Source organism: Ursus arctos, unplaced genomic scaffold (genome assembly GCF_023065955.2).
Source record: "Ursus arctos isolate Adak ecotype North America unplaced genomic scaffold, UrsArc2.0 scaffold_19, whole genome shotgun sequence".
In the NCBI taxonomy this organism is placed as follows: domain Eukaryota; kingdom Metazoa; phylum Chordata; class Mammalia; order Carnivora; family Ursidae; genus Ursus; species Ursus arctos.
In genome coordinates this window covers 5,509,915-5,535,398 of record NW_026622863.1, presented here as the reverse complement: position 1 = coordinate 5,535,398, position 25,484 = coordinate 5,509,915, and the positions used below count along the sequence as shown (strand labels likewise).

The following is a 25,484-nucleotide window of genomic DNA, read 5'->3' as shown; positions in this document are numbered from 1 at the left end:
ATGCCTTTCAACCTTTTCTGGCATCCTTGATTTCCGCTTGAACATGTGCACTCTTTGTCCTTTCAGTGAGGAGGAAAGCTCCTACCTGGATCAAGTGGTATGCGTTTTTGTTTTTTTTTAATTTTAATTACAGTGTAGGTAAAATACAGTGTGATATTAGTTGCAGGTGTACACTATAGTGATTCAGCACTTCCATACATCTCCCAGTGCTCATCATGACAAGTGCCCTCCTTCGTCCCCATCACCTACTTCACCCATCCCCCCAACCATCTTCCCTCTGACAACTATCATCAGATAAATCTTTTGTCAGGTAGTTCCTGATACAGATAGCTTTTTTGGATCTTCTGTGTTTTAAGTATATTCACTAAGGAAGGCTGACTTTTGTCTATTTAAAAATGCACTTCTATTCCTCTAGGAACTGGGAGACTGGATAATTTAATGATCATGTTAATAGTGTGGCATAGTGTCTTGTAGTTTTCAGTTTTTATACCATTAGTGGGTTAACCTGGTTTAGCTGAGCTTAATTTGAATGCTTTACAAAGAAGCAGGGTGTTTTGGGCCCTGCTTCCAAGACCTTATGGAAAATTTCTAATTCTATGCAAGAACTTTTTTACCCTGTATGTTCAGTATTAGGCCAAGTAATACAAATCTAAAGAACTGGCTTCTGTCCAGAACCAGAATAATTCTCTTATGTGTCTCTCACTTAAAAAAATCTGTCAATTGAAACATTTGAAGGGAAAGGGATAATTGGCAAGTTTAGGAAATTAAGAATCAGGGAGCCAATCTCTAGGGGTATTGAAGGTGGAAGACAGACTAGTATTCAGAATTAGTAATGGTATTATTTGAAGGTGAGCCTAGCTAAACTTATTTTTCATTTTGAGGACTCAGATTCTGGTCAATGCCCAGAAAAGTTCAAATTATGCAGGTTCTCATTTGTTTATTCAATGAATATTCCAGGGCTGGGTCCTGAGTTGAAGGGGAGATTTGACTGGTGCATGACACTGACTCAATCACCATCACCAGGGGGCTGTCAGTCTAAAGGTGGAGATGAATCTTAACCCCACAAAGGTGTATATGTGGTTGGAAACTGCAGTGAGTGCAGTGAAGAGGTAGAGTGTGCTAAGGCTAGGTCAGGTGGCTGTTACATGGCTGTCTCCTGAGGAAATGGCATTTGAACCCGGGTCTGAAGTGTTGGCTAGGTGAGAGGGGCCGTGGCAGGGGTGAGGAGGGAACAGGTTCAGGAGCTGAGTGAATTGAAGGCGCTGAAAGGCCAGTGTGGCTGGAACACAGGCAGAAATGGGGGAGGCTTAGGAAGCCAGCTTAGAGGTTGTCAGGAGTCAGAAGACATAGGGCCTTGTCAGCCAGTTAGTCATTTTTGTCTTTAAGAGCACTGGGGAAGCACTGAAATGTTTTCATTCAAAGGTCAATAGGATCAGCTTTGTATTTTAAAAGGTTCGTTCTGGCTGCTGTGTGGAAAACAAATGCAGGGAGATGGACTAGGAAGACCAGGTTAGGGGCAAGAGAGTGGACTGGAGTGGGCTATGGAGAGACACATGGAGGCTTCCTGAGGAGGTAGGATGGCTGGGACTTGGTGGTGGAGTGGATCTGGGGGATGAGGAGATACGAGTGGATATGGCAGAAGTCAAGGTTTCTGTCTTGAGGGAATAAACACCGGAGGAGGTGCCCATGTGAATGATGTATGAATGTCCAGTACGGTACTGGTGAGCTTACTACTTGAGCTGGGTCTTGAAATGTGAGTGGAAGCTCACCAGGTGGAGAGGATGGACAGCCTGACCAGCATGACACCTGGAGGTCTGAAAGAGCTTGTGAAATGGAAGTAGGAGGTGTGAAATGCATGTAGGAGGTCTGAGGCCAGAGTGCTCTAAGCCAGATTGTGAACCCATGGAATACCGCCATGCTCGGGATTTTGAACTTCATTCTGAGGGCAGGAGCCAGCAGTTTTTTTTATGGAGTAAAGGCATGCTCGGGTTCTTTTTTTTTTTTTTTTTTTTTTTTTTTTTAAGATGAGTCTAGAGGGGGCACTTGGGTGGCTCAGTCTTTTAAGTGTCTTCCTTCGGCTCAAGTCATGATCTGGGGTCCTGGGATCGAGCCCTGCGTTGGGCTCCCTCCTCAGCAGGGAGTCTGCTTCTCCCTCCGCCTGCTCTTGTGCTCTCCCTCTCTCTCACTCCCTTTCAAAAAAAAAAAATCTTAAAAAAAAAAAGCCAAACAACAACAAAAAAGATGACTCTAGAGGATGAAGAGACTGGCAGTCCAATCTACAAGGATTAAGAGATGGCTTCGTTTTCACTGATCCTTTTCACAGCAGAACTTGCTGACCGAGCTCTGTGTAGTCTCAGTCTGCACTTGGCATTCCAGTAATGCTTCCACTGCCGCACAGTGCCCCTGAAATTGTGCTGGAGGTCACCAAAGTCCTCCATGTTCTCCTTCCCCATCATCTCATCTCTGCCCTTATCTTGCTTCTTGGTCACATTCTAGCTATTTGATCATTCCCATCTTCTTAACACACTCTCCTCCCCGCTTCTTAGTCACTTTGGCCTGCTCTTCCTCTCTTGCTCAAGACTTTAAAATGTTGGAGCTACCCAGGGATCCGTCTTAGGCTAGCTACCCTTCTGTCTCTTTAATCAGCCTTGGAAGCACATTAGAATCACCTGGGAATTGTTTTTATAGGAGTATTCCAACTAATACATGAAGAAAGAATGATAGGATCAGAATATTAGTATTTTACAACCTGTAATAAAGAAAATAAAGATTCGAGGCAATGGTCATGATTTGCCACCACAATCACTGGTTACAAACTCACAGGGAACTTTGTAGTGGGTGGATCAGGCTGAGAAACGTGAATCCAGTGGTTTCTTAACCACATCATCGGAAGAGATGACCAGGTCTCATATACTTCCTGATGGAAGTACATTGTGTCTCCTTTTAAGTATCCTTGCCAAAAAAAAATTTTTCCTAAAGCTTATCAAGTCTTTAGATCTTACTGTCTGTTTACCAGAAGTAAAAGACACAGAAGAACATGTTAAATGACTCCATGAGGATGCAATCAATAAAATTCAGAGTGTGAAAAACTGTTAAATAAATTGCAAGGAGAAAAGGAAGGAGGGATAATCTATAGAATAGAAGTGATTTAATTAAATGCAATGGTTGACCCTTGTTTGGATCCTTATTTGAACAAGGCAATGATCAAACAACAATAGCAGAAGAGGCAAACAGGGAAAATTTAACACTAACTAGATACTTGGATATTAAGGAATTATAATATTTTCTTATATAAAGATTTATTTTAGAGCTACATACTAAAATTTGTGAATGATGTTATAGGTTTGACATTTGCTTTAAAGTAATCCAGTGTCGGGTTGGTGGGGGTGGGGAGCAGAGGATGGGTAGGGCGGAAATGAAATAAGATTGCCTCTGCACTGGTAATTGTTGAAGCTGGGTGATGCATACATGGTATTCATGATACTCTTTGCTTTTGTATATGTTTGAAATTTTCCGTAATAAAAATTTGTTAAATCACTTGGGGGGTTTAAAAAAATTGGATTCTCTATCTAACCCTTGCCTCCCCCAAAGATTCTGATTTATTGCTCTGGAATAGGTTTGGGAACCAATTTTTAAAAGCTTCCAAGGGGGACTCTAGCATGCAGCCAGGTCTGAGAACTGCTGCTTTCTATCATGTCTCCAGATGATCTCATCTGTTGTTTTCATGCCGTCAATACGCTGACAACTGCCAGGTTTAGGTCTTTAGCCCTGACCTTTCCCTTGGGCTCTAGGCTTGTATATTCATCGTCACTCTTGACATTATCCACTTGGAGGTCAGATAGGCATCTCAATTCAAACATGCAGAAAACAACTCTGTTTTTAACCTAAACCTATTTCTCTCCCAGTCTTTTCTCTCTTAACAAATGATACTACCATCCACCCAATTATAGATGGTCAATAAATCTTCTTTTTCTTTTATTTATTTATTTAATTTATTTATTTAGAGCATGAACTGGTGGGGGGAGGGGCAGAGGGAGAGGGAGAAGCAGACTCTCCGCTCAGTTGACCTGGGACTCGATCCCAGGACTCTGGGATCATGACCTGAGCTGAAGACAGATACTCAACCAACTGAGCCACCCGATCACCCCAATAAATAGTTCTAATTAAAGATCATCATGGAACTAGTGTCGTAGAAAAGTTTCTTTAGCCAATCCATAGAAGTTCTATAACTCATGACTGTCAAGTCTAGAATTTATGTAACATTCTCCACTGTAGCTGATACAGTCGTTTTGATTTACTCTTTAGTTTGCACCCCTCCAGAACCCTAACACTGAGCCAGTGATTGAATTTGAATGATATGAATTTCCTTTTCAGGTTTTTCTATCAAAACATTTGGAGGAGCTGGGATGAAGAAGAGGAGGATGAGTATGATTATTTTGTCAGATGTGTTGAACCTCGACTGAGATTGTAAGTATTTATTAGTGACCTTGTACATGTTGGAAAAACAGCTGTCCGTGGTTTAGTTTTACCCATCTGGTGTATGTATACTTCAGGGGCCCACACACAGAACGGGCCACCGTACGAATAGTATAACCCATTGAGAAGTTATTAAATGGAACTTGTACAAGTACAGAGAAACCTACTTTTAGTTTATAAACTGCGTAACAGCAGAGTTCAGGGACATTAAAGTTAAACAGCTGTTTTGTAAGTCTAAGTAAAACTCAGTTGAGCTAACGTGTTAAAAAAAAAAAAACCCTGTGTTAAATTCAAAGACAGTTGTTTGAAAAACAGTGAAATTAGTTGAATTATAGAAGACTTCTTTTGCTTTAATTTTGCAAAAGAGTACTTTAAAGAACATTTGGCTTTATTCTAAGTTCCTACAGTAAAACACACTAGGTTAAACTAACAGAATTATTTCAGGGTGTTTTGTCAAGTTCTTGCCCTTGAATCTTATTTGACAAATGGATGAAAATACTAAACAGTTAATATTGGTGGTGCATAAAAATTTCCTAAATACTGAAACACATTCTTTTTCTAATTTGTCGTATTTTAATAGGGAAAAATGTTTACATGACAAAAAACCTAGCTTAACCATGCAACCCAAGTAGTTGTTCTGCACTGATTTTGTTAAATGTGGCATTCAGATTTCCACTAGATGGTACTCTAAGACCAGGTAATTTTTCTTGTATTCGTAAGCAGTAATTTAAAGGCAGTGCTGTAATAAGAATAAAATTAGAACTTGCACTCAAAAAAAAAATATTGTAGAAGGTAATTTTTTTCCCCCTGTGTGAAAGATGATTTGGTTACATAAGGTAGTAACCCTTTACATTTTTGTGGAACCCAATTAGATTTAGTAACTTTCTCTTGGTTTATATAGTAAATAATAAGTAAAAAAATATGTGAAAAGTCTGGTTAATGGTTCTACCTGATGTAGAATTATGTATGATTTCTATTTAGCCTTTCCAACTTTTCCATTGTGTATTTCCTATTTTCCCATAGTGTAGTCAATAAAATGCCAGGATTTCAATAAGCTTGCATATTTTCTAGTTTTGGTACGCTTGCTCTTAGAAAGCAGTGATCGGTTTTGATTGAAGTGAAATGTAATGGTAGGTGAATATTTTGTATCCAGCAAATTTGATCTTGGAAAGGACTGTATTCTGATTTGACAGCTTTACATGTTCAAACAACAAGAAATGATTTACATACATACCTGGTACATCACTGGCAGATGGGGAGGCATAAGGGAGGAATTGTTTTCAGTTATGGAGAAGAAACTATGGTACTTGGTGGGAAAACTGGAATGTTATCAAATGTAGGCAGACTCTTTATAAAAGGTCCCTGGGCAAAGATAGCGTGTTTTCAACAGACAGGATTTAAAGGGAACCAAACCATATTGTCTTGATTTTGCACCCTGAGGTAGATGTTTTTCCTTTTTAATTCAAAACACTGTGCTTCAAAGCTTATGGGTCTGAGACACAGATGTTTGTTCATTGCTTCCAGACCACAAAGTATCACTTTAATGAGAAGAAATAAGCTGATTGGCATGGATATTGGAAATGCTAAGAAACTTACTTTAAAATTTGAGTCTTAATCTTCATAACTTAATAGACCTGACCAAGCAAGTGGTTTGGTTCCCAATTTTTTGTTTGCAAAGTGGATTTCTAGAATATCTTTAAATGAGTATGGATTAACCAAAGCAGACAAAATCCATGCTTTTCAAGCTTCACCTAATTCATTTACTTGAAAAGTGGGGAAAAAAATTATTTTTTATTCATTTTAAATACTGTTTGAATGTTAACTGTAATTTCATGTAAATTTGTTTAGGATGTGGTTCTGTTTTTCCCCCCGATCTTATTTAGAGCATGACTAAGTTGAAAAAACATCATCTAAGGCAATAGTTTTCAACCTTGACTGCACATCAGACTCCCCAAGGGACTTAAAAAACAAACCTCTCTACTTCTAGAGACCAATTTAATTGGTCTGAATGGGGACCTGAGCATTTGTTTTTTTAAAAGCTCCCCAGTGATTCTAATATGCAGCCAAGGTTGAAAAGCTCTGGCCTCAGGCATAGCTAGTCAATGGACTTTTAGCTGAGAAGTAAAGCAATTATTTTAAAACTATAGGTAATGACAATAATATTGCAGTTTATTTTCAAATCCATTAATTTCACATCCATTAATGTGATTGTACTAAATTCATAAGTTATCTTATTGCATTTAGAGATACTTTTTGCTCTGTCTATATATTTGGGAAGGTATATAAACTAATAATAAATTTTAAGTGCCAATAAGGTTGTCCAATACAAGGCTATTTTGTTTAAATCACTCTCTAGTTTAGTAGTGGCAGCTTTATATTTTTTTTCTGAGAATCTCAAAGGCTTATGTTTTTGAAACATACTCTAATATTCTTCCTAAGTGAATATTCAGCATAATTTTGTGCTGTAGTGCTTTAAATGTGAGGAAGGAGTAAAGCCAATGCTTGAATCATTTTTAATTTTTGATCTTATGAATATGGTAATCTTCAACATTGTTATGAAACTGTTGGGATACTTCCCTCCCCTCTGCCCCACATCCCCAGATTGCCCTCTGACATCTGCTTTTTTTTTTTTTTTTAAGATTTTATTTATTTATTTGACAGAGATAGAGACAGGCAGCGAGAGAAGGAACACAGGCAGGGGGAGTGGGAGAGGAAGAAGCAGGCTCCCAGCGGAGGAGCCTGATGTGGGGCTCGATCCCAGGACTCAGGGATCACGCCCTGAGCCGAAGGCAGACGCTTAACGACCAAGCCACCCAGGCGCCCCATCTGACATCTGCTTATTAAGATTTTGATTCTAAGGCGCCTGGGTGGCTCAATTGTTAAGCGTCCGCCTTCCGCTCAGATCATGATTCCAGGGTACTGGGATCAAGCCCTGCATCTGGCTTACTGCTCAGCAGGGAGCCCGCTTCTCCCTCTCCACTCCCCCTGCTTGTGTGCCCTCTCTTGCTGTGTCTCTCTCTGTTAAATAGATAAAATCTTTATTTAAAAAAAATTTTTAAATTATTAAAAAAATATTTTGTTTATTTATTTATTCTGAGAAAGAGAGAGAGCATGAGCTGGAGGAGGGACAGAGGCAGAGGGAGAGGGAGAAACAGGCTCCTCGCTGAGCAAGAAGCCTGATGCGGGTCTCAATCCCAAGACCCTGGGATCATGACTGAGTGGAAGGCAGACGCCTAACTGAGCCACCCAGGTGCCCCGATAAATAAAATCTTAAAAAAAAAAAGATTTTGAATCTAATATATGAGAACATAATTTTTTATTAAATAATGATTACAAGTGGTTAAACATGAACTTTCAGTGTTTCTAAAGCACAAATGCTTGGATCTAAGGACAAAACCCAGCAACTCAAAACAGGACAAGTTAGTGACCTTAATGAAGTGGTCCTTAAAACTTTCAATAGCTTCTACTTATGATAGATTGCTATTCAGAAAGACTTTACAAGTACCTGAGTTATGTAAGATAAAATGCTTTTCTTCCTGGTCTTTGAGGACTAAATGGGCTGTTTTAATGATAGGAAAATGTGTCAGAAAGGCAGTGGATTTTTTAAAATTTAATAATATATATTTTTTTATTATATTATGTTAGTCACCATACAGTACACCCCCAGTTTTTGATGTAAAGTTCCATGATGCATTACTTGCATATAACACCCAGTGCACCATGCAATACATGCCCTCCTTAATACCCATCACCGGCCTATCCCAGTCCCCCACCCACCTCCCCTCTGAAGCCCTCAGATTGTTTCCCAGAGTCCATAGTCTCTCATAGTTCATTCCCCCTTCTGTTTACCCCCCTCCTTCCGTCTTCCCTTTCTTCTCCTACCGATCTTCCTACTTATGTTCCATAAATGAGTGAAACCATATGATAATTGTCTTTCTCTGAAAGGCAGTGGATTTCAATCTGCTTTTAAACTTTCAGGCATTATGACATCCTTGAAGACCGAGTTCCTTCAGGACTTATTGTTGATTACCGCAATCTGCTGTCCCAATGTGAGGAGAGTTACAGGACATTTTTAAATCTGAGAAGCAGTTTGTCAAATTGTAACTCTGATTCCGAGCAGGAAAACATCTCCATGGTTGAAGGGTTAAAATTGTATTCAGAGATTGAACAGTTGAAACAAAAGCTTAAACTCATTGAGAATCCTTTGTTGAGGTATGTGTGTCTTTATTATTCTTAGTTAGTTGGCATCTTTTCTAACCAGCTATCTTACTAAGAACTGATAGGTCTGTTGGTTTCTCTAAGATACGTGTTTGGTTATCAGAAGAATTCGAATATTCAAGCAAAGGGCATTCGTCCAAATGGTCAGAAGGTCATGCATGTGGTCTCCTCCACCATGATGACTGGCCTGCTGCGGTCTCTGCTCAGGGACAGACTTTGTCAGGAGCCTTGTAAGGAGGAAACAGAAATTCAGGTAAAAGGAGTTTTTTTGCTTCAGGTTGCTTTTCTTCTTCTAACTCACTCCAGAATTTCCTGAATTCTACAAAGTGTTCACAGGAGCTTACCAGAGTTGTTTTTTTTGGGAAGTGGGTAGTAGTGAGAGCCCTGCCTTTCATCAGCTTTAGTAAATTACCAAGCATGTGTTGCTCACGAGGAGATATTTAAGTATGCAGTTTTGGCTCCCTTTATAAAGTGAAGCACGAGGGTACCTGGAGTGATATGCAGGTTGCCATTTTGGGGGTGTATATTTGCAATCTGTTGTTGTTTTCTAGTTCCATAGTGATCCGTTGTCTGCTATAAATGCCTGCTATGAAGGTGACACTGTGATCGTTTGTCCGGGCCATTACATGGTACATGGCACATTCGCCATTGCTGATTCCATTGAGTTGGAAGGTGAGTCTGGAATATCATGCAACCAAACTCTCTTCTGTGATACGCTTAAGAAAACAGTAAGTCACTGATCTTGTTGAAGCTCCGACAGTATGATTTAATCCATTTGATTTCAAATGAGTTGCCTTAAAATATTAAAAGTATTTAAAGTGTATGGGGGTTGACTCAACATTTGAGCAATTTGAGATATGATTCTTTGTATGTGTTGGGAAAACAAGCACATAGAGAAAAAGAGACTGTTAGGAAGAAGTATATTTTCCAGATTTTAGGTGGTTTATGAAGAGGAAATCTCGTTTCTAGAATAAAAATTTTCCTAGCAATATTTTTTTAGAGTTTAGTATTTTTTATTTCCTGCTTACTCTTATTTCTTATATGTTATGGATATGTTGATGCATGGTTTTTTGTTTTTAAATTTAACGTATTTCTGCATAGGTATTGGTCCAACTTGAAAGTGGACCAAAAATCTTTTATCTTATTAATTCTTTATTTTTTATTTTAAATTATTTTTAATTTTCTTTTTAAAAGACTTTATTTATTTATTAGAGAGAGAGTGAGAGAGAGAGGGAGAGCACGATCAGGGGCAGGGGCAGAGGGGGAAGCAGACTCCCTGCCAAGCAGGGATTTGATGCCGGGACTCTGGGATCATGACCTGAGCCAAAGGCAGATGCCCAACCAACTGAACCACCCAGGCACCCTTATTAATTCTTTAAAATCTTGCTGAGGGGCTTTTAATAGTGGCTCAGTCAGTTGAGCATCTGACTCTTGGTTTTGGCTCAGGTCATGATCTCAGCATCTTGGGATCAAACCCAGCTATGGGCTTCATGCTCTGCGGGGAGTCTGTTTCCCTCCCTCTCCCTCTGTCCTTCTCCAACTCGTGCTCTCGTGCTCTCTCTAGAGAAAAAATAAATATATAAAAGCTTGCGGAACGTCAAATTCTATACTTCGTGTCTTGACCAAAGTGTATTTTTGAGAACATTTATGTTGAAAGATTCTATTAAAAAGAACTTTTTAGCAGTCATAATCTTATTGTACATTAGAATGATTCCTAAATTTAGGTTGCTTTACAGTTGTTCATCTTGGTCCTGTGTATTTCCATAACATGTCAAATTTAGATGCACCTGTTCATCTATTTACCAAAAGAGCTTCAAGTTAGCCATAAAGCTTGTAATGCAAAAAGTCGTTTATCATTTTGGGACTTGTGCAGCTGTTCACAAACTGCTTAAGCTATGTTCTTTATCTTTATCTTGTCAAAACTTCTTAATGGATGCAAGGCTGGGAGTTTAATTTCCTGCTGTTCACTAGTACATCACCTCACCCCCTTTTTTGTTTTATGTATGTAATTTTTGTTCTTTTTCCTCTCCAATATTAGATATATAATAGATGTGTGTGTATAAATAACACATCTGCAGGATAAATCACTGCAATAAAAACACTTTATTTTTTGGCATAGTGAAAATAACGTTGGTATTAGAGATTGTATGGTGGATAAGAGTTCTTCCTAGATTGGTGAGGATATTAATAATGAAATTGCCAAAGTGTAATAAGTAACCACATAGAATTCTGATAGTTAAGTGTAAAGATAACTAGATTTACTGACAGAGAGCATTTCCGAGAATTTGGGAAATCCTGTGGTACCTCTAGTGTGACTTTATGGAGTACTTGTTCATGAGTAAGACTAAAGGTTATCTGATATCTTTTCTGATCTATAGCTAACACTTATCACAGGAGATATATAGTTGAGTACCTACTGTGTGTAGGGTGTTAACAGTACTTTAGTAGGGTTTTTCTTTCTTGTTTAGAACATATATTCACTTAAGTGATGGCTTTATGTTTTAAACTACTAAGAATATGTAGCTTATTTATGCAATAACCTGTTTTTTTCTCAACATGACAATTATTTTTTAATTTTTTTGGTGATAAAAAACAATGGTTATTGGGGCGCCTGGGTGGCACAGCGGTTGGGCATCTGCCTTCGGCTCAGGGCGTGATCCCGGCGTTATGGGATCGAGCCCCACATCAGGCTCCTCTGCTATGAGCCTGCTTCTTCCTCTCCCACTCCCCCTGCTTGTGTTTCCTCTCTCGCTGGCTGTCTCTATCTCTGTCAAATAAATAAAATAAAATCTTAAAAAAACAAAAAACAAAAAACAATGGTTATTATAGAAAATGTTCCAACTACAGGCAGACACAAAAAAGAATCAGGAAAAAAAAAAGTGCTTCTAATCCAGTCATCCAGAGTCCACCACTGGCAGCATTCCCTACTCGGGAGTCCTCTCGCATTCTCTCCCAGTGTCCCTGAAGGCTTGTCTGTGTCTTTTGAGTACAGAGGACTTCACTGGTTTTGCCTTTAATGTAGTGACTGCTTTCATTTACTCAAGCAAAGGCTCATCTCAGACAACGAGAGTTATTTCTTACAGCTTTGTCTATGTGCTTTTGTTTTATGGTGAAAGGCAACTTCTCTAGTTTTCTGATACTCCAGTTTTTCGTAAGCCCATTCAGAGGTCTGGCCTGTATTATTAGTTTGGGATTTGTAGAGATCCAGTGGTTTTTTATTGGTTTGCAAGGTAGACCTGTTTTTTCAATGACTAAAATGGTTTTAAGTCAGTTTGTCAGATTCTAAGTCAGTCTGTTTAAGAGAATACTAAAATTAGAAAATCTTGAGAAATGCTTAGGCTTTTTTTAAACCTACTTTATATTAGAATAATAGAATTTTAGAGTTGGGAAAAAACTTATAAGGGTTAAATGCTTTAAAGCTTTTTGAACCAGCTGTATTTAGGATTATTTATTTTTATATAGCAGTTTTGTAAGCCAATTTAGTGCCGAGCTGGTCTGAGATATGGTTGATAGTGTAGTCTTCCTGATACGGGGGCAAACTGAGGAATTGTTATTATTAAAAATTGTATACCCTGGTTTAAAATAAACAAGATATGTGGGGAGATAATTAGATTTTATTTAAATGCAACTTGGTTGACTGGTCTCGTATCATTTGGAGCCATTTGAAATAGAGAAATCTATGGTAGCAATTTTATGTTTAGACATTTCCCCTCACCCATCTTAAATGCTCTTGTTCTGCTCCTTAGGTTATGGTCTACCAGATGATATTGTGATAGAAAAGAGGGGCAAAGGAGATACTTTTGTCGATTGCACAGGCGTGGATATTAAAATCTCAGGCATAAAATTTATTCAGCATGATGCTGTAGAAGGAATCTTGAGTAAGTATCTGAATATTTCCTATATTATTTTGTTCCAGGTTTAAAAAGAAAACTTTACTTTTCCTGGAAGGTGCAATTTAATAAACCACTCTTGAGTATATGGAAGGCTGATTAATTCTTTATGTACATAACATGATGACTTAGGAAGCTTACTCTAAAGTAAAAAATAGTCCAGCGTATTCTTGAAAACTTGTTAGTTTAATACTGGTTTCCTTGTGATCATTTTTTTCTTTTAAACATTCCAATATTGTGGTCTCTGTTCTTTGTATTCGATTTAGCCCTAGACTCAATGCAGCTGTATTCACATGGTGCTGGTATTGGTTTTCTAGAATCCGTATCCCCTTTCTTGAATTGGGTCTCCTTTTCTCCCTTCCAAGATACTCATGGAAGTTACTCTCTGATACTTTTTTGGTAATGAAAAGTACTTTTTAACTTGATTTTGCATTTCTGAGATCCATTCATTCGTTTTTAAGAATGCTGCTTTTAGATTTTAGTCATTATTTTATAAATTATGAGTTTGTAATTCCAGTAACAAAGTTTAAATGGTAGTTAGAGAAATATTTAGACCACCTAATGTACCGAATGCCAGCTCTAGGCCATTTCTAGTATTGGAGAACACACTTTACTTAAAGCATTTGATTGCATGTTTTCATCCTAGTCATTCACCGTGGTAAGACCATCCTGGAAAACTGTGTGCTGCAGTGTGAGACTACAGGAGTCACGGTGCGCACATCAGCAGAATTTTTAATGAAGAACTCAGATTTATATGGTGCCAAGGTAGGATAATCTCTTATCCTTTGGGGAAGTAGTTTAGGTTTAAGTTCTAAATACGTAAACAAAATGGACCAAGATGTAAATGCATACTCCTATTCTCTGTCTTCAGAGAAGTTCAGACGCTTTTATGTACTAAGTCAGCCAGCTTCAGCTGTGTAAAGAAGAAAAATAAGAATGAACCATGAGAGACTATGGACTCTGGGAAACAAACTGAGGGCTTCAGGGGGGAATGGGATAGGCTGGTGACGGGTATTAAGGAGGGCACGTATTGCATGGTGCACTGGGTGTTATACGCAAACAATGAATCATGGAAATTTACATCAAAAACTGGGGGTGTACTGTATGGTGACTAACATAATATAATAAAAAAATATTATAAAAAAAAAGAAATCTCAGTTTCTCTGTGATAACTTTGAGAAATTTAGACCCTGCACGTTTGTTAACTTTATAAATGATTTTGCAGCAATTGAAGCTCAGTTGCTTTTGTTTTTTAATTAGACTTTTTATTTTGAGAGAATTGCTGAGATAAGGTGTTGTCGTAAGAAGTAATCCAGAGAGATCCTGTGTGTGTATTCTGTTCTAGTTTCCCCCAGTTGTAACATCTTGCAAAACTGTAGTACAGCTGCACAACGGGATAAGTCCCTTCAGTCAAGCTGAGTATTTCCATCACCCCAAGGATCCTGCATATTGCCTTTTGATAGCGACATACACTTGCTTCTCCTTCAGACTTCTTTAATCACTCTCTTCTCCATGTCTTTTATTTCACCATTTCAAGAATGTTAAATCATTTTACATTCCCATCAGAGATGTTTGAGTGACACAGTTTCTCCATATCCTCACCAGCATTTGGTATTTTTACTGTTTTAATTTTAGCCATTCTGATAGGTGTGTGGTTTTAATTTTCATTTACCTAGTGGTTCGTGATATGGAACATTTTTTCATATGCTTACTTGCCATCCTTCTCTTCAGTGAAATGTCTATTCGTGACTTCTGCCCTTTTTTTTTTTTTTTAAAGATTTTTTATTAGTTTGACAGAGAGAGACACAGCGAGAGAGGGAACACAAGCAGGAGGAGTGGGAGAGGGAGAAGCAGGCTTCCCCCTGAGCAGGGAGTCTGATGCGGGGCTTGATCCCAGGACCCTGGGATCATGACCTGAGCCGAAGGCAGATGCTTAACAACTGAGCCACCCAGGCGCCCCTGCCCATTTTCTAATTGGATTATTTGTTCTTTTTTACTGTAGAGTTTTGAGAGTTCTTTTTATATTCTAGATACTAGTCCTCTGGTGGGTATTTGGTTTATAGATTTCTTTTTTCTTTCTTTTTTTTTTTTGAGAGAGAGAGCAAGAGAGAGAACGTACACGCACATCTTTAAGCAGGTAGAGAGGGAGAGGGAAAGAGAATCTCAAGTCCAGCCGTGGTGCCACGTCCAGCTCAGAGCCCTTCTCGGGGCTTGATCCCATGACCCTGAGATCATGACCCGAGCCAGAATCAAGAGTTGGGTGCTCAACGGGCTGAGCCACCCAGCTGCCCCTGCAGATTTTTATGCTCCTCCAAAGCTTGTCTTTTCATTTTCTTCACATGGGCTTTTATAGAGTTAAGCTTTAAATTTTGATGAAGTACAATTTATTGATATTTCCTTTTATGGGTAATGTTTTTGGTGTTAAGTGTAAGAACTCTTTGCCCAGCTTTAGATCGCAAAGATTTTCTCTTATTTTTTTTCCTAAAAATTTTATAGTTTACGTTTTACACTTAAGGTCATGATGCATTTTTGAGTAAATTTTGGTATTAATGTGAGTTTTCGGTTAAGGTTTATTTATTTGCTCATAGATGTCCAATTGTAACCACATCGTTTCTTGAAAAGGTTGTCCTTCCTCCAATAAATTGGTTTTGCGCCAACAATCATCTGGAAAATTTGTGTGGGCGCATTTCTGGATTCTCTTTTCCGTTCCACTGATCTGTGTAGCTGTCCCTCCACCAATACCTGCTACTGTAAAGTCTGAAAATCTGGTAGAGTGATTCCTTCCACTTTATTTTCTTTTCCAAAATTGTTTCAGCTATTCTAGTTTCTTTGCCTTTCAATAAAAGTTTTAGAAAAATATTGTCTCTATCTACAAAAAAATCTAGCTGAGATTGTGATGTGAATTCTAGTAAACCTGTATATCAGTTGGGGGGGGGATGGACATCTTTTTTTTTATGTTGAATCTTCCAAGCTTGTGAACACTCTATGTCTGTCCCATTTATTTACATCTTTGATTTCTTTCATCAGCATTTCTGTGATTTTCGGTATACAAGTCTTATATGTGTTTTGTTAGATTTGTATGTAAATATTTCATTTTTTTAAGTGATTGTAAGTCATCTACTGTTTTTAATTTCAATTCCATGCGTTCATTTCTTCTATATAGAAATATAATTCACTTTTGTCTTATATTCTGTGACCTTCCTGACTTTTCTTAGTTCTAGGAGTGTTTTTGTAGATTCCTTGGGATTTTGTACGTAGACAATCATGTCCTCTGCAAATAGGGACAGTTTTGTGTCTTCCTTTCTGATCTGTATGGTTTTGTTTCCTTTTTTTTTTGCTTTACGGCACTGACTAGAACTTCCAGCACTACGCTGAATAAGAGTGGTTAGGGTGGACGTCCTTATCTTGTTCTTGATATTAGGGAGATTGCATTTACTATTATACCATTAAGTACAAGGGTAACTGTAGGCTTTTTGTAAATATTTTTTTTTTTTAAGATTTTATTTATTCATTTGAGAGAGAGAGAGACAGAGAGAGACAGAGAGAGCACAAGCAGTGGGAGACGCAGAGGGAGAGGGAGAAGCAGACTCCCCGCTGAGCCAGGAGCCGGACATGGGGCTCGATCTTAGGACCCTGAGATCATGAACCGAGCCAAAGGCAGATGCTTAACTGACTGAGCCACCCAGGCGCCCTGTAGATATTCTTTATCAAGTTGAAGAAGTTCTCTAGTTCTGTTTTGTGCGAATTTTTATAATGAATATGTATTGACATTTGTCAGATGCTTTTTCTGCATCATTTCATATGATTACATAACTTTTCTTTTTCAATGAAAGAAAATGGTGGATTACATTGATTTTTCAAATTTTGAACCAGTTTTGCATCCCTAGAATAAGCACAACTTAGTCATAGTGTATTTTTTTTATATATTGCTGTATTACATTAGCTAATATTTTGTGAGGAGTTTTTACATCTGTATTCATGAGGGATATTGAAGCTTTATTTGCACTGTCTTTGTCAAGTTTTGCTATCAGGGTTTAGCTTCATAAAACAAATTTGGAAGTATTCCCTTCACTAGCTTGCATTCTTTAAATGTTTGGTAGATTTTTCCAGTGAAACCATCTGGACCTGGAGATTTCTTTTTTGGCAGTTTCAAAATTATGAATTCGATTTCCTTAGTAGTTATAGGGCTGTTCAAATGACCTATTTCGTATGAGGTGAGTTAACAGATATGCTCATAGGTCACAGAGCCCCAGTTAGTGGGCACCAGGTCGGTGGTGAAGGGCTTTCCTCTTTGGTGGCAGTGGCAGCCGTGGCTCCTGGTGTAACGGGTGCTATATGCACCGCCTCCCACCCAGCCCGTTAGGCCTCACACCAGCCTGGGGAGGCAGGTGACATCTCTCCTGCTAAGTTGTCAAGTTCACATGTTTCGAGTTGTTTGTAGTATTCCTTTCATCTTTTGATGTCTGCAGGCTCAGGGCCGGTATCTCATTTCATTCTTGATATTGCTAGTCTGTTATAGTCTCACAGGTCCCTGCGGCTCTATTCACTTTTCTTTTTCAGTGCATTTTCTCTCTGTTGTTCAGGTTGGGTAATTTCTGTTGTTCCGTCTTCCCAGCTCACTGATTCTTTGCTCTGTCTTTTCCTTTCTGCTGGTGAGCCCATCCATGGACTTTTCATTTCAGTATTTTTGAGTTCTGAAATTTCCATGTGGTCCTTTATATCTTCTGTTCCTTCGCTGAGACTTTCTATTTCTGTATGTGCCTTTCATTTTTCATTTGTTTTAGATAGGTTCATAATTGCTCATTAAGGCATTTTTAGCATGGCTGCTTTAAAATCATTGTCAGCTAATTCTAGCATCTCTGGACATCTTGGTTTTGGCATCTATTGATGATCTTATTCAGTTTGACATCTTCCTGGCTCTTGGTATTGGCAAGTGATTTTCAGCTGAAATCTGGACATTTTGTACTGTATTATGAGAGCCTGGATCTTCTGTTTTAGGGACACAACTATAGGAAGGGATTTGGTGGAGGCTATTGTCTTGTTACTGCCAGGTGGAGGGATGTAGAAGTCCAGGTTCCCCATTTAGCCTCCATTGATACCCAGTTTGAATGGGGAGCTGTTACTGCTGGCAGGGGGTGGAAATTCTGATTTCTCACGGATGGGAGTGTGTAGTCTCCACTGATGCTACTCGGGCCTTGTTACTGGCTGGTGGGCATGCAAATCCTGGCTTCTTGCTTGCCCTTCTCTGACACCATCCCATTGGGAGAGTCGGGGTGCCTGGTGACAGCCTTGGGAAGATGGAAGTCGATTCTCTCCTCTTGGCATTTGCCAGCATGCCTGGGGATGGGCCACTGTTTTTATCTTTGGTGTTTGGCTGGTGTAGAGCTGTAATTGTTGGAAAGTTTTCTGTCTAGGCGGCCTGGTCCTTTGGCTAGAGAGAGCAGGCTTTTCAGGAGGCTTTTCTGGTCTGTGTCTGGGGGTGGTTATGGATTGCCAGCTTCTTCAGCCTCAAGTCTGGGGAAGAAAGCCCAATTAGCAGACCTCTTACCTAATAGAGAGTTAGACTGGTGTGTCGTGGGCCATGTGGACATATATGTTCTTGTATTTCCGAAGGGGGCATTAATAATAAGTGTTTTCTCATGGCATATATTACTCTTAGAAAAACAACTCATATACATGCAGTAGATGTGTTATAAATGGTTAACAGCAACTCTTCTTCAGGTACGATATTGTGTATGAAGGTATTCCAGATAATGCGTCTCACATAACTCTAGAGGTTTGAGCGCATTAGTTTTACTTCCCAGAGTGCTTAGTATAACTTCAGGAAATAAATTATTCCTGTTACTACTATTTCTTAACTGGTGCCACGTGGCCCCAAGGGACAGTGTGAAAGAGCTGGGCCATGCGTAGATCTTTCTGGTTTCTTTGTATAAATGAGACACTTGAATTGGCTGCTAATTTTAACATGTGTAGTAGTGAAGGCCATTAATTGTTTAGCTCACAGAAGTGATTTTTAAGTTATGCTGGGATGTTTTAAAACTGATGTGTTTTTAAAAATATTGGGTCTTTTTTTTGTCCTTATATTACAATATTTTACTAGACTCACACTGTTCTCCAACTAATTTTCTATCTCAGAGAGGATGTTCATTTTAAATAAGTGCAAAATTGTTAAATAATTTGTTCTTTTTCTTTGGCAGAATCAGAAAACTGACTTGTCCAGAATGAAAGGGAGTGGGACAGTGATCAGGTGTTGATAATCTTAGCCAGTGTTTTGTGTGTGTATCTGTGTATGGTTTTTGAAAGTGATAAATGATAGACAACTTGCTGGAAATGGAGCAAATGGAAATGTTGATTACAAATATCTAATAAAACTTTCTGTAAAACACTTTATATTTGCACTATGTTAAGGTTTCAGAAGTGATTGTAATAAATCTTCTCTTGTAGTCCTGCCTTTAAAAAACTGATTGTGATACCTTAAAATGTAACTTGTAGGGTGCTGGTATGGAAATATATCCTGGAAGTAAGTGCACCTTGAGTGACAATGAAATCCATCACTGCAAGGAAGGGATACTCATTAAGGTAAGTACACCTGCTAAAACACCCCGTTTCCGAAAGTTAGTTAGAATGGTTTCATCTAAGAAATAATTATGTTTCATTAAATTCCCATGTTGAGTTCTATTGTTTTCTGGTTTTGAAAAGCACAAACAGTATATACATCTTAATAATCATCTTGATATCAATAGTTGGTGATTGAGGGTCTTTTGTGAGAATACTTTGCTGTCTATAGATCTGCAGAAATGACAGGAATGCTGTGTCACTCAGAGCTCAGACTGTGCTACCACTTATTAATAAGCATAGCTTTCTCCTTTATTTTTAGCATTGCCTGAAAGAAGTGAGAAGATTTTTTAAAATCAGGCTGTGTTGACTATGACAGTTCCTTAAAACATGTGTTTTCAATGTCACAGGACTTCTTAGATGAGCATTATGACATTCCCAAAATATCCATGGTGAATAATGTCATACATAATAATGAAGGTTATGGTGTTGTCTTGGTGAAACCTACAATCTTCTCTGACCTGCAGGAAAATGTCCAAGATGAAACTGAAGGTATGCTATACCTAGTGATTTTTTAAAAATAAAAACCAGATCTAGTTTACTTTATTTCAGCATTAAACTTTGATTAAGGAACTGAGTCTTCCTCTCCTCCTTAACAAAGATAAATGGCATATACTTGGACATGGAGCTAGAGAAGCTTGGGAAAGCTGTAACATTATAGACTCTCAGGGTGAGAGAAACTTTCAAGGTCAACTAGTTCACCTGTTCATTCAAAACCTTGGTGTGTGGTTTCTTTGGTCCCACAGTTCCCTTCTTAGCATGCTCGGCTTTCTGTACATTTATAGAGTAAAGCTGGGCATATGAGAGCAGAGGTAGTTCCTGCTGGCGTTTGTTAAGGACGGAGGCAGAGAAGTGCGTGTGCCAGCTTGAAGGCTGCATTTACTGGAGGGGATCCTGGAGTTTCTCTCTCTCCTTTACTGGCAGAAGTAATGCCTCCCTGTCAACTGTTTTTCTTGGCAGCAAAGCTGAGCTAATTCAGTAGGAAATTCATGACTTTCAAACCATGACCCAGATTACTATGAAATCTCAGTCAGAGGGATTAAGTATTGGCCTGGGTGAGGAAAGTAGTCCTCGTCAGCCTTCAGGACCCACTCCAGTTCTCTGTGAGTTGTTTTTCTCACAGTTCTTTAGGTCGGAAGTCCAGGGGGGCTTGGCTGCATTATGTACTTAGGGTCTCACAAGGGTGAAATGGAGGTGGGTGGGCTTTTATCGGAGAGCTCTGGGGGGAATATCTGCTTGAAACATGAGATGTGTTATTCAGAGCCAATGCGTATTCTTATTGTTGGCAGAATCCATTTCCTTGAAGTTGTAGGAATGAGGTCTCCATTTTTTTTTTTTGCTATTGGCTGGGGATTGTTCTCAGCTTCTAGAGGCCACTGTTAAATCCTTGCTCCATAACGTCTCTATCTCAGCAACCTTCCTTAGGAGAACCTCTCTCAAGGCAAATTTTGCTCATGCTTCAGATCTCTCTCATGTTTTGAATTTCTTCATGCTTTCCTCTTCTTCATCTAGCCAGAGAAAACCTGGCTTTTAAAGAGCCCGTATGATTAGGTTAGGGACACCTGAATTATCTTCTTAAAGTCATCTGATTAGCAACCTTAATTACATGAGCAAAATCCTTTTGCCATTTAACAATCATGAAAGTAACACTGGGGGCTGGGCATCATAGGGGCCATCTAGAATTCTCCCCAGTAAACACTCATAATGCTGGCATCAGCTGCTAGAGTGGGAGTTCCTTTAGGAAGAGTGCCGCTGTCTTATTAATCTTTGCGTCTAGCTCCTAACACCATGCTTAGTAGGTAGTAAATACCCAGAAAACGTCTGTTGAGTGAATGAGAGTCTAGGATAAAAAGAGAAAAGAATTCAAAATTGGTAATCCTATATGAGGGTCAGAAAGCCTTGAGGCAAAGAGTAAGACAGCTGCTCGTTGAGATACCTACGGAAAAGAGTTTGCAGAATCCAGTTGGATGGCAGCAGGAATCCTTGGCAGAAAAAACTTGAACGCTCTAATAGAATATAGAAATATATATATTTTTTGTTGGGTTATTTTGTACATTTATCTTTATTTGTTATAATTTGTTTGTTTCTCCAGAAAATAGAGCACTTAAAATTCCCACAAGTGAGGAGGCAGGCACAGCGGAAAGGGTGGATTTAGAAGAGCTGATTCAGTGTGCAACTGGTAAAATGGAGCTTTATGCAAGATCCACCCTCTCTGAGCAAGTCGAAGGCAACTGTGAAATTGTAAATGAACTCGTTGCTGCCTCCACCCAGAAGGGCCAGATGAAGAAGAAAAGGTTGAGTGAACTGGGGATCACACAAGCTGATGACAACTTAATGTCACAGGAGATGTTTGTTTCAATTGTGGGGAACCAGTTCAAGTGGAATGGGAAAGGGAGTTTTGGCACATTTCTTTTCTGACCACCATGATGTGAATAGAGAGCAAAAATTGGATTTTGCACATGCTGCCCCCAGAATCACTGCTGCTAGTGTAGTTCGCTTCATGTCTGTATCTTATATTTGATAAACTTGATTGGGTTTGAGTGAAATGTACATCTATTTCTATCTGCAGCTGTTGCACATGAAACATTCCCTCTGTATAAGGAAGGTCATAGACACATATAAAATAGAAAATATTTAAAGATTTCTTATCTAGAAAGTCTTGCTTTCTCAAACACCTCTTTCTGTCAGGTTATTAAGCCTGTCGATAACTTTCTAGTGTAAATACACTTCAACCTAGCACTTCAAAGATGAGGCAGAAAGTCAGGGAGTGGAGTGCAAGATGAGTGCCCAGAAATGCCGTCAGTGTCAAATGTGCAGTGTTCTTACACTTGTCTTTTTCTCCCAATTACAGCAAGTCTGATTTCCATGCTGCATTTGCATAATACTTGTCTTAAAATAAAAGCTTTTATGATTGGGAGGTTATCTGCATAATCAGACTTATTATTGAGAATCTGAGTGGGATGCATCTTTCTGTTGAACTGTGTAATCATCAAAACAGTAATAGATAGCAGGGCAGGTTTGAAACACGAGATGTGTTATTCAGAGCCAGTGCGTACGTTGAGCATTTTCACTGTTGCTGAATATGAATGATTACAAAGAAGGTATTTTTCTGTCACCATAACAGTATTTTGATCAAATTTCCAATGTCTTGCATGCGGTGATTACTTTTACAACCTCTGTCAGCTCTGTGTTCTCGAATATCGTATTGTAAAACACAGCTTTTAAAAATATTTATATTTTTAAAAAGTATATGTGACATGAATATGCTTACTTATTAAAATTAAAATGATGAAATGGTAAATTGAATGTTGTTAGATTTTTCCAGATGGATTATGGGCCATAGTGCTGTGTAGCATATGTGGTCCTTTGGAATGCACACAAAATTTTTGTCTTTTTAGTGTTTCAGAAGGAGTATTAATTTTTTTTCTTCAGTGTGGTTGTTTACTTCTTAAATTTGCATACTTTTATTTTTCAGATGCGACTAAATGTGGAAGAATTTATGTTGGATATTTTGTTTGACTATCGAAAGGCATTTTTCTTTACTCTTTTTAAATCCTGTTGCAGAGGTAATGCTAATTAATTCTGCATCAACTTGAGCCAAATACTGATTTAAAAACCACTTATTCAACTTAAAAAAAAATCAAATTGGTTTTCCAATCAAATTTCCACTTTATCTTGGAGTTTAGATTTCATATATTGTAACTTGCTGGAGTGTCAAGAGAGTGACAAGTAGCAAGGAAAGTTAATACCTTCTTTATTTCTTTTTATAGCATGATAGTTTTTAGATTTTATTTCTAAGTTTAAATCTAAACTTACATTAATTTTTATTCACATGGTAAGTTATTAATGAATAGGCCTAATGCATTCTTAAGTTATGTAGAGTACATTTTGCCTCAATTGTGAAGAGTTGAACACCTTAGATGACTTAGACTTAGTACAGGGGTAGAGAGAGAGCTCTGGAAGGATGTGGATTTGACGTTTGAGGTGAAAACAGACATCGAAGGACTATCATCAATGTTGATTGAATTACCATAAGTCCTGTCCTTGTGGTCTGCTCTTAGTGTAACCTTGGATTTATGGCAGGTAGCAAAGTTCTGTATCTTGATTTGAGCATTTGAGATTCTCTGGAAGTATCTCCTTTGGTTTTTTATTTTGTTATTATGCCACAGATATGTACATGAATGTATTTTCATTCATTCAGCCAGAGGCCATTTATTCGGAAGTGTGTCCCTCCCCCTTCTCTAGAACTTCTGCAACTTTTAGTTGTAGGAGATTGGAGAAATAACCCACTTATCAGATTTGGCTCTTCGGAGGGAGGGTGAGGAAACTTACCTATAGAACTTTGATGAGCACCTGGGAGTAATCCCACTTATGTTGCTTTGTAATTCAGTTTGCTATTTTTATTTCTATTACTTTCTGGGAAAAATATTCCATAGGCTTCTATGGAAATTGATGGTTAGGCCTTGATACAAATTTTATACATAGTATTTAATTTTATAACATTTTATTTTATTCTATGACAAAAAATTACATATATGTACAAAATTTTTAAAGTCTTATATGTGTTAAAGTGAACATTCTCCTCTTTTCCCAGTTCTCACTATTAACAGAAAAAATATATCCTTAAAAAAATAAAAAAGGCATAGTATATAATGCTCTGAAATTTACTTTTGCTATTTTCTCTTAACATATTATAGAAATCTATGTCTGTATGTACAGATCCATGTCATTCTTTTTGTTGATTGTGTTATACTCCATTGTCAGAATTCTTTCATTTATAAGTGATAGAAACCCAACTCAGGCTAATGAGGGTTGGTTGCTGGAAGTAGGAGGTCTAAAGACTAGAGCTGGTTTTGGGCATGGTTGGGTGGTTCTGTCCTTTAATTCTGCCTTTCCTGGTGTTGGCTTCATCCCCATGTTGGCTTTTTCCATGTGGTGGCAAAAATGGCCCCCAGTAGCCCCAGTTTTTATGGTCCCAGAAGGGAGAGAGACCTTCTAGTGTCTGGTTGGTTCTGCCAGTATCTGCTTGTCCTTTGACCAGTCACTAGAAACCCGAGGGATGGTGCCATCTCTTGTTGAGTCACACTCCACCCTAAGGAAGACGGGTGGAGCTTCACGATCAACTCACTCTCCCAGGGGTGAAAGAGCAGTTCCTAGAGGAAAAGGGCTCTGTTACTAGAAACAGATGGAAGGGCTTTGCTTTGGAGGCAAAAACATAGATGTCTCACCAGAGATGGATGAGGCATAACTTAACGTATTCCCTTGTGTTGATGGACTTTCAGGTTTTCAGGTTTTCACTATTACAAATAGACACACATAAAAAGATGCTCGGTGCAATACTTGTGACGTCTCTAAGATTTTCTGTGGTTAAATTATTGGATGAAGACTTTTTGCGTGGAGAGTTGTGGATTTAAGTTTTGCCAGACTGTTCTCTAAGAAAATGAGCACTGGCTTATATTCCTGCCCACAGTATATGGGAGTGACAGTTTGCCATATTCCGATAATACCAAATATTGTCAATTAAAAAAATATGCTTGGGGCGCTTGGCTGGCTCAGTCAGGAGAGTGTGTAATTCTTGGTCTTGGGGTTGTAAATTCGAGACGCCTTTTGGGTGTAGAGATCACTTAGATATCTTAAAAAAATTGCTTATCTCTATGAGTGAAAAAATCATTTGGACTAGTGTTTATTTGACTACTATTTGATATTTTATCATTAACTATATTTTCATATATCTATTTTTCAGTAAATTGCTAGTTGAATCCTTTGTCGTTCTATTGGGTGGTTCGACTTTGTTATTGATTAATAGAAGTTTTATATAGGGTGTTTTCTATTCCTTTATACTGCAAACATTATATATATATATACATATATATACATATATATACATACTTATATATAATATACATATTAACATATAAGCATACTTATATAAAAGTATATAGGCTTATAAACATATACATGTATATGTATAATGTAATCTCAAGCTATCTGAGCTTTGTTTATGGTATTTTGTTTCACTGAAATTTTTTTTTTAATGTTTTTTTATTATATTATGTTAGTCACCATACAGTACATCCCTGGTTTCTGATGCAAAGTTCGATGATTCATTAGTTGCGTATAACACCCAGTGCACCGTGCAATACGTGCCCTCCTTACTACCCATCACCAGCCTATCCCAATCCCCCACCCCCCGAAATTTTTAAGTTTTAATTGTCAAATCTACTCTTCTGGGTCTTGTAATTTGTTTACATAAAGCTTACCTATCACCAGATTATAAAAATATTT

The 25,484-nt window shown here is 38.3% G+C and overlaps 1 protein-coding gene across 1 annotated transcript in view; it reads left to right on the top strand.

Moving 5' to 3' along the window:
* SHCBP1 (SHC binding and spindle associated 1) overlaps positions 1–22,500 on the top strand; it is a 29,763-nt gene extending 7,263 nt beyond the window's left edge. The window contains exons 5-13 of the mRNA XM_026494684.4: positions 4,375–4,467; positions 8,455–8,688; positions 8,779–8,947; positions 9,246–9,366; positions 12,441–12,572; positions 13,231–13,349; positions 19,077–19,163; positions 19,550–19,691; positions 21,292–22,500. Coding sequence (XP_026350469.3) covers positions 4,375–4,467; positions 8,455–8,688; positions 8,779–8,947; positions 9,246–9,366; positions 12,441–12,572; positions 13,231–13,349; positions 19,077–19,163; positions 19,550–19,691; positions 21,292–21,617 — 1,423 coding nt within the window. The 3' untranslated portion in view covers positions 21,618–22,500. The remainder of the gene's footprint in view (positions 1–4,374; positions 4,468–8,454; positions 8,689–8,778; positions 8,948–9,245; positions 9,367–12,440; positions 12,573–13,230; positions 13,350–19,076; positions 19,164–19,549; positions 19,692–21,291) is intronic.
* The last annotated feature ends 2,984 nt before the right edge of the window (positions 22,501–25,484 follow it).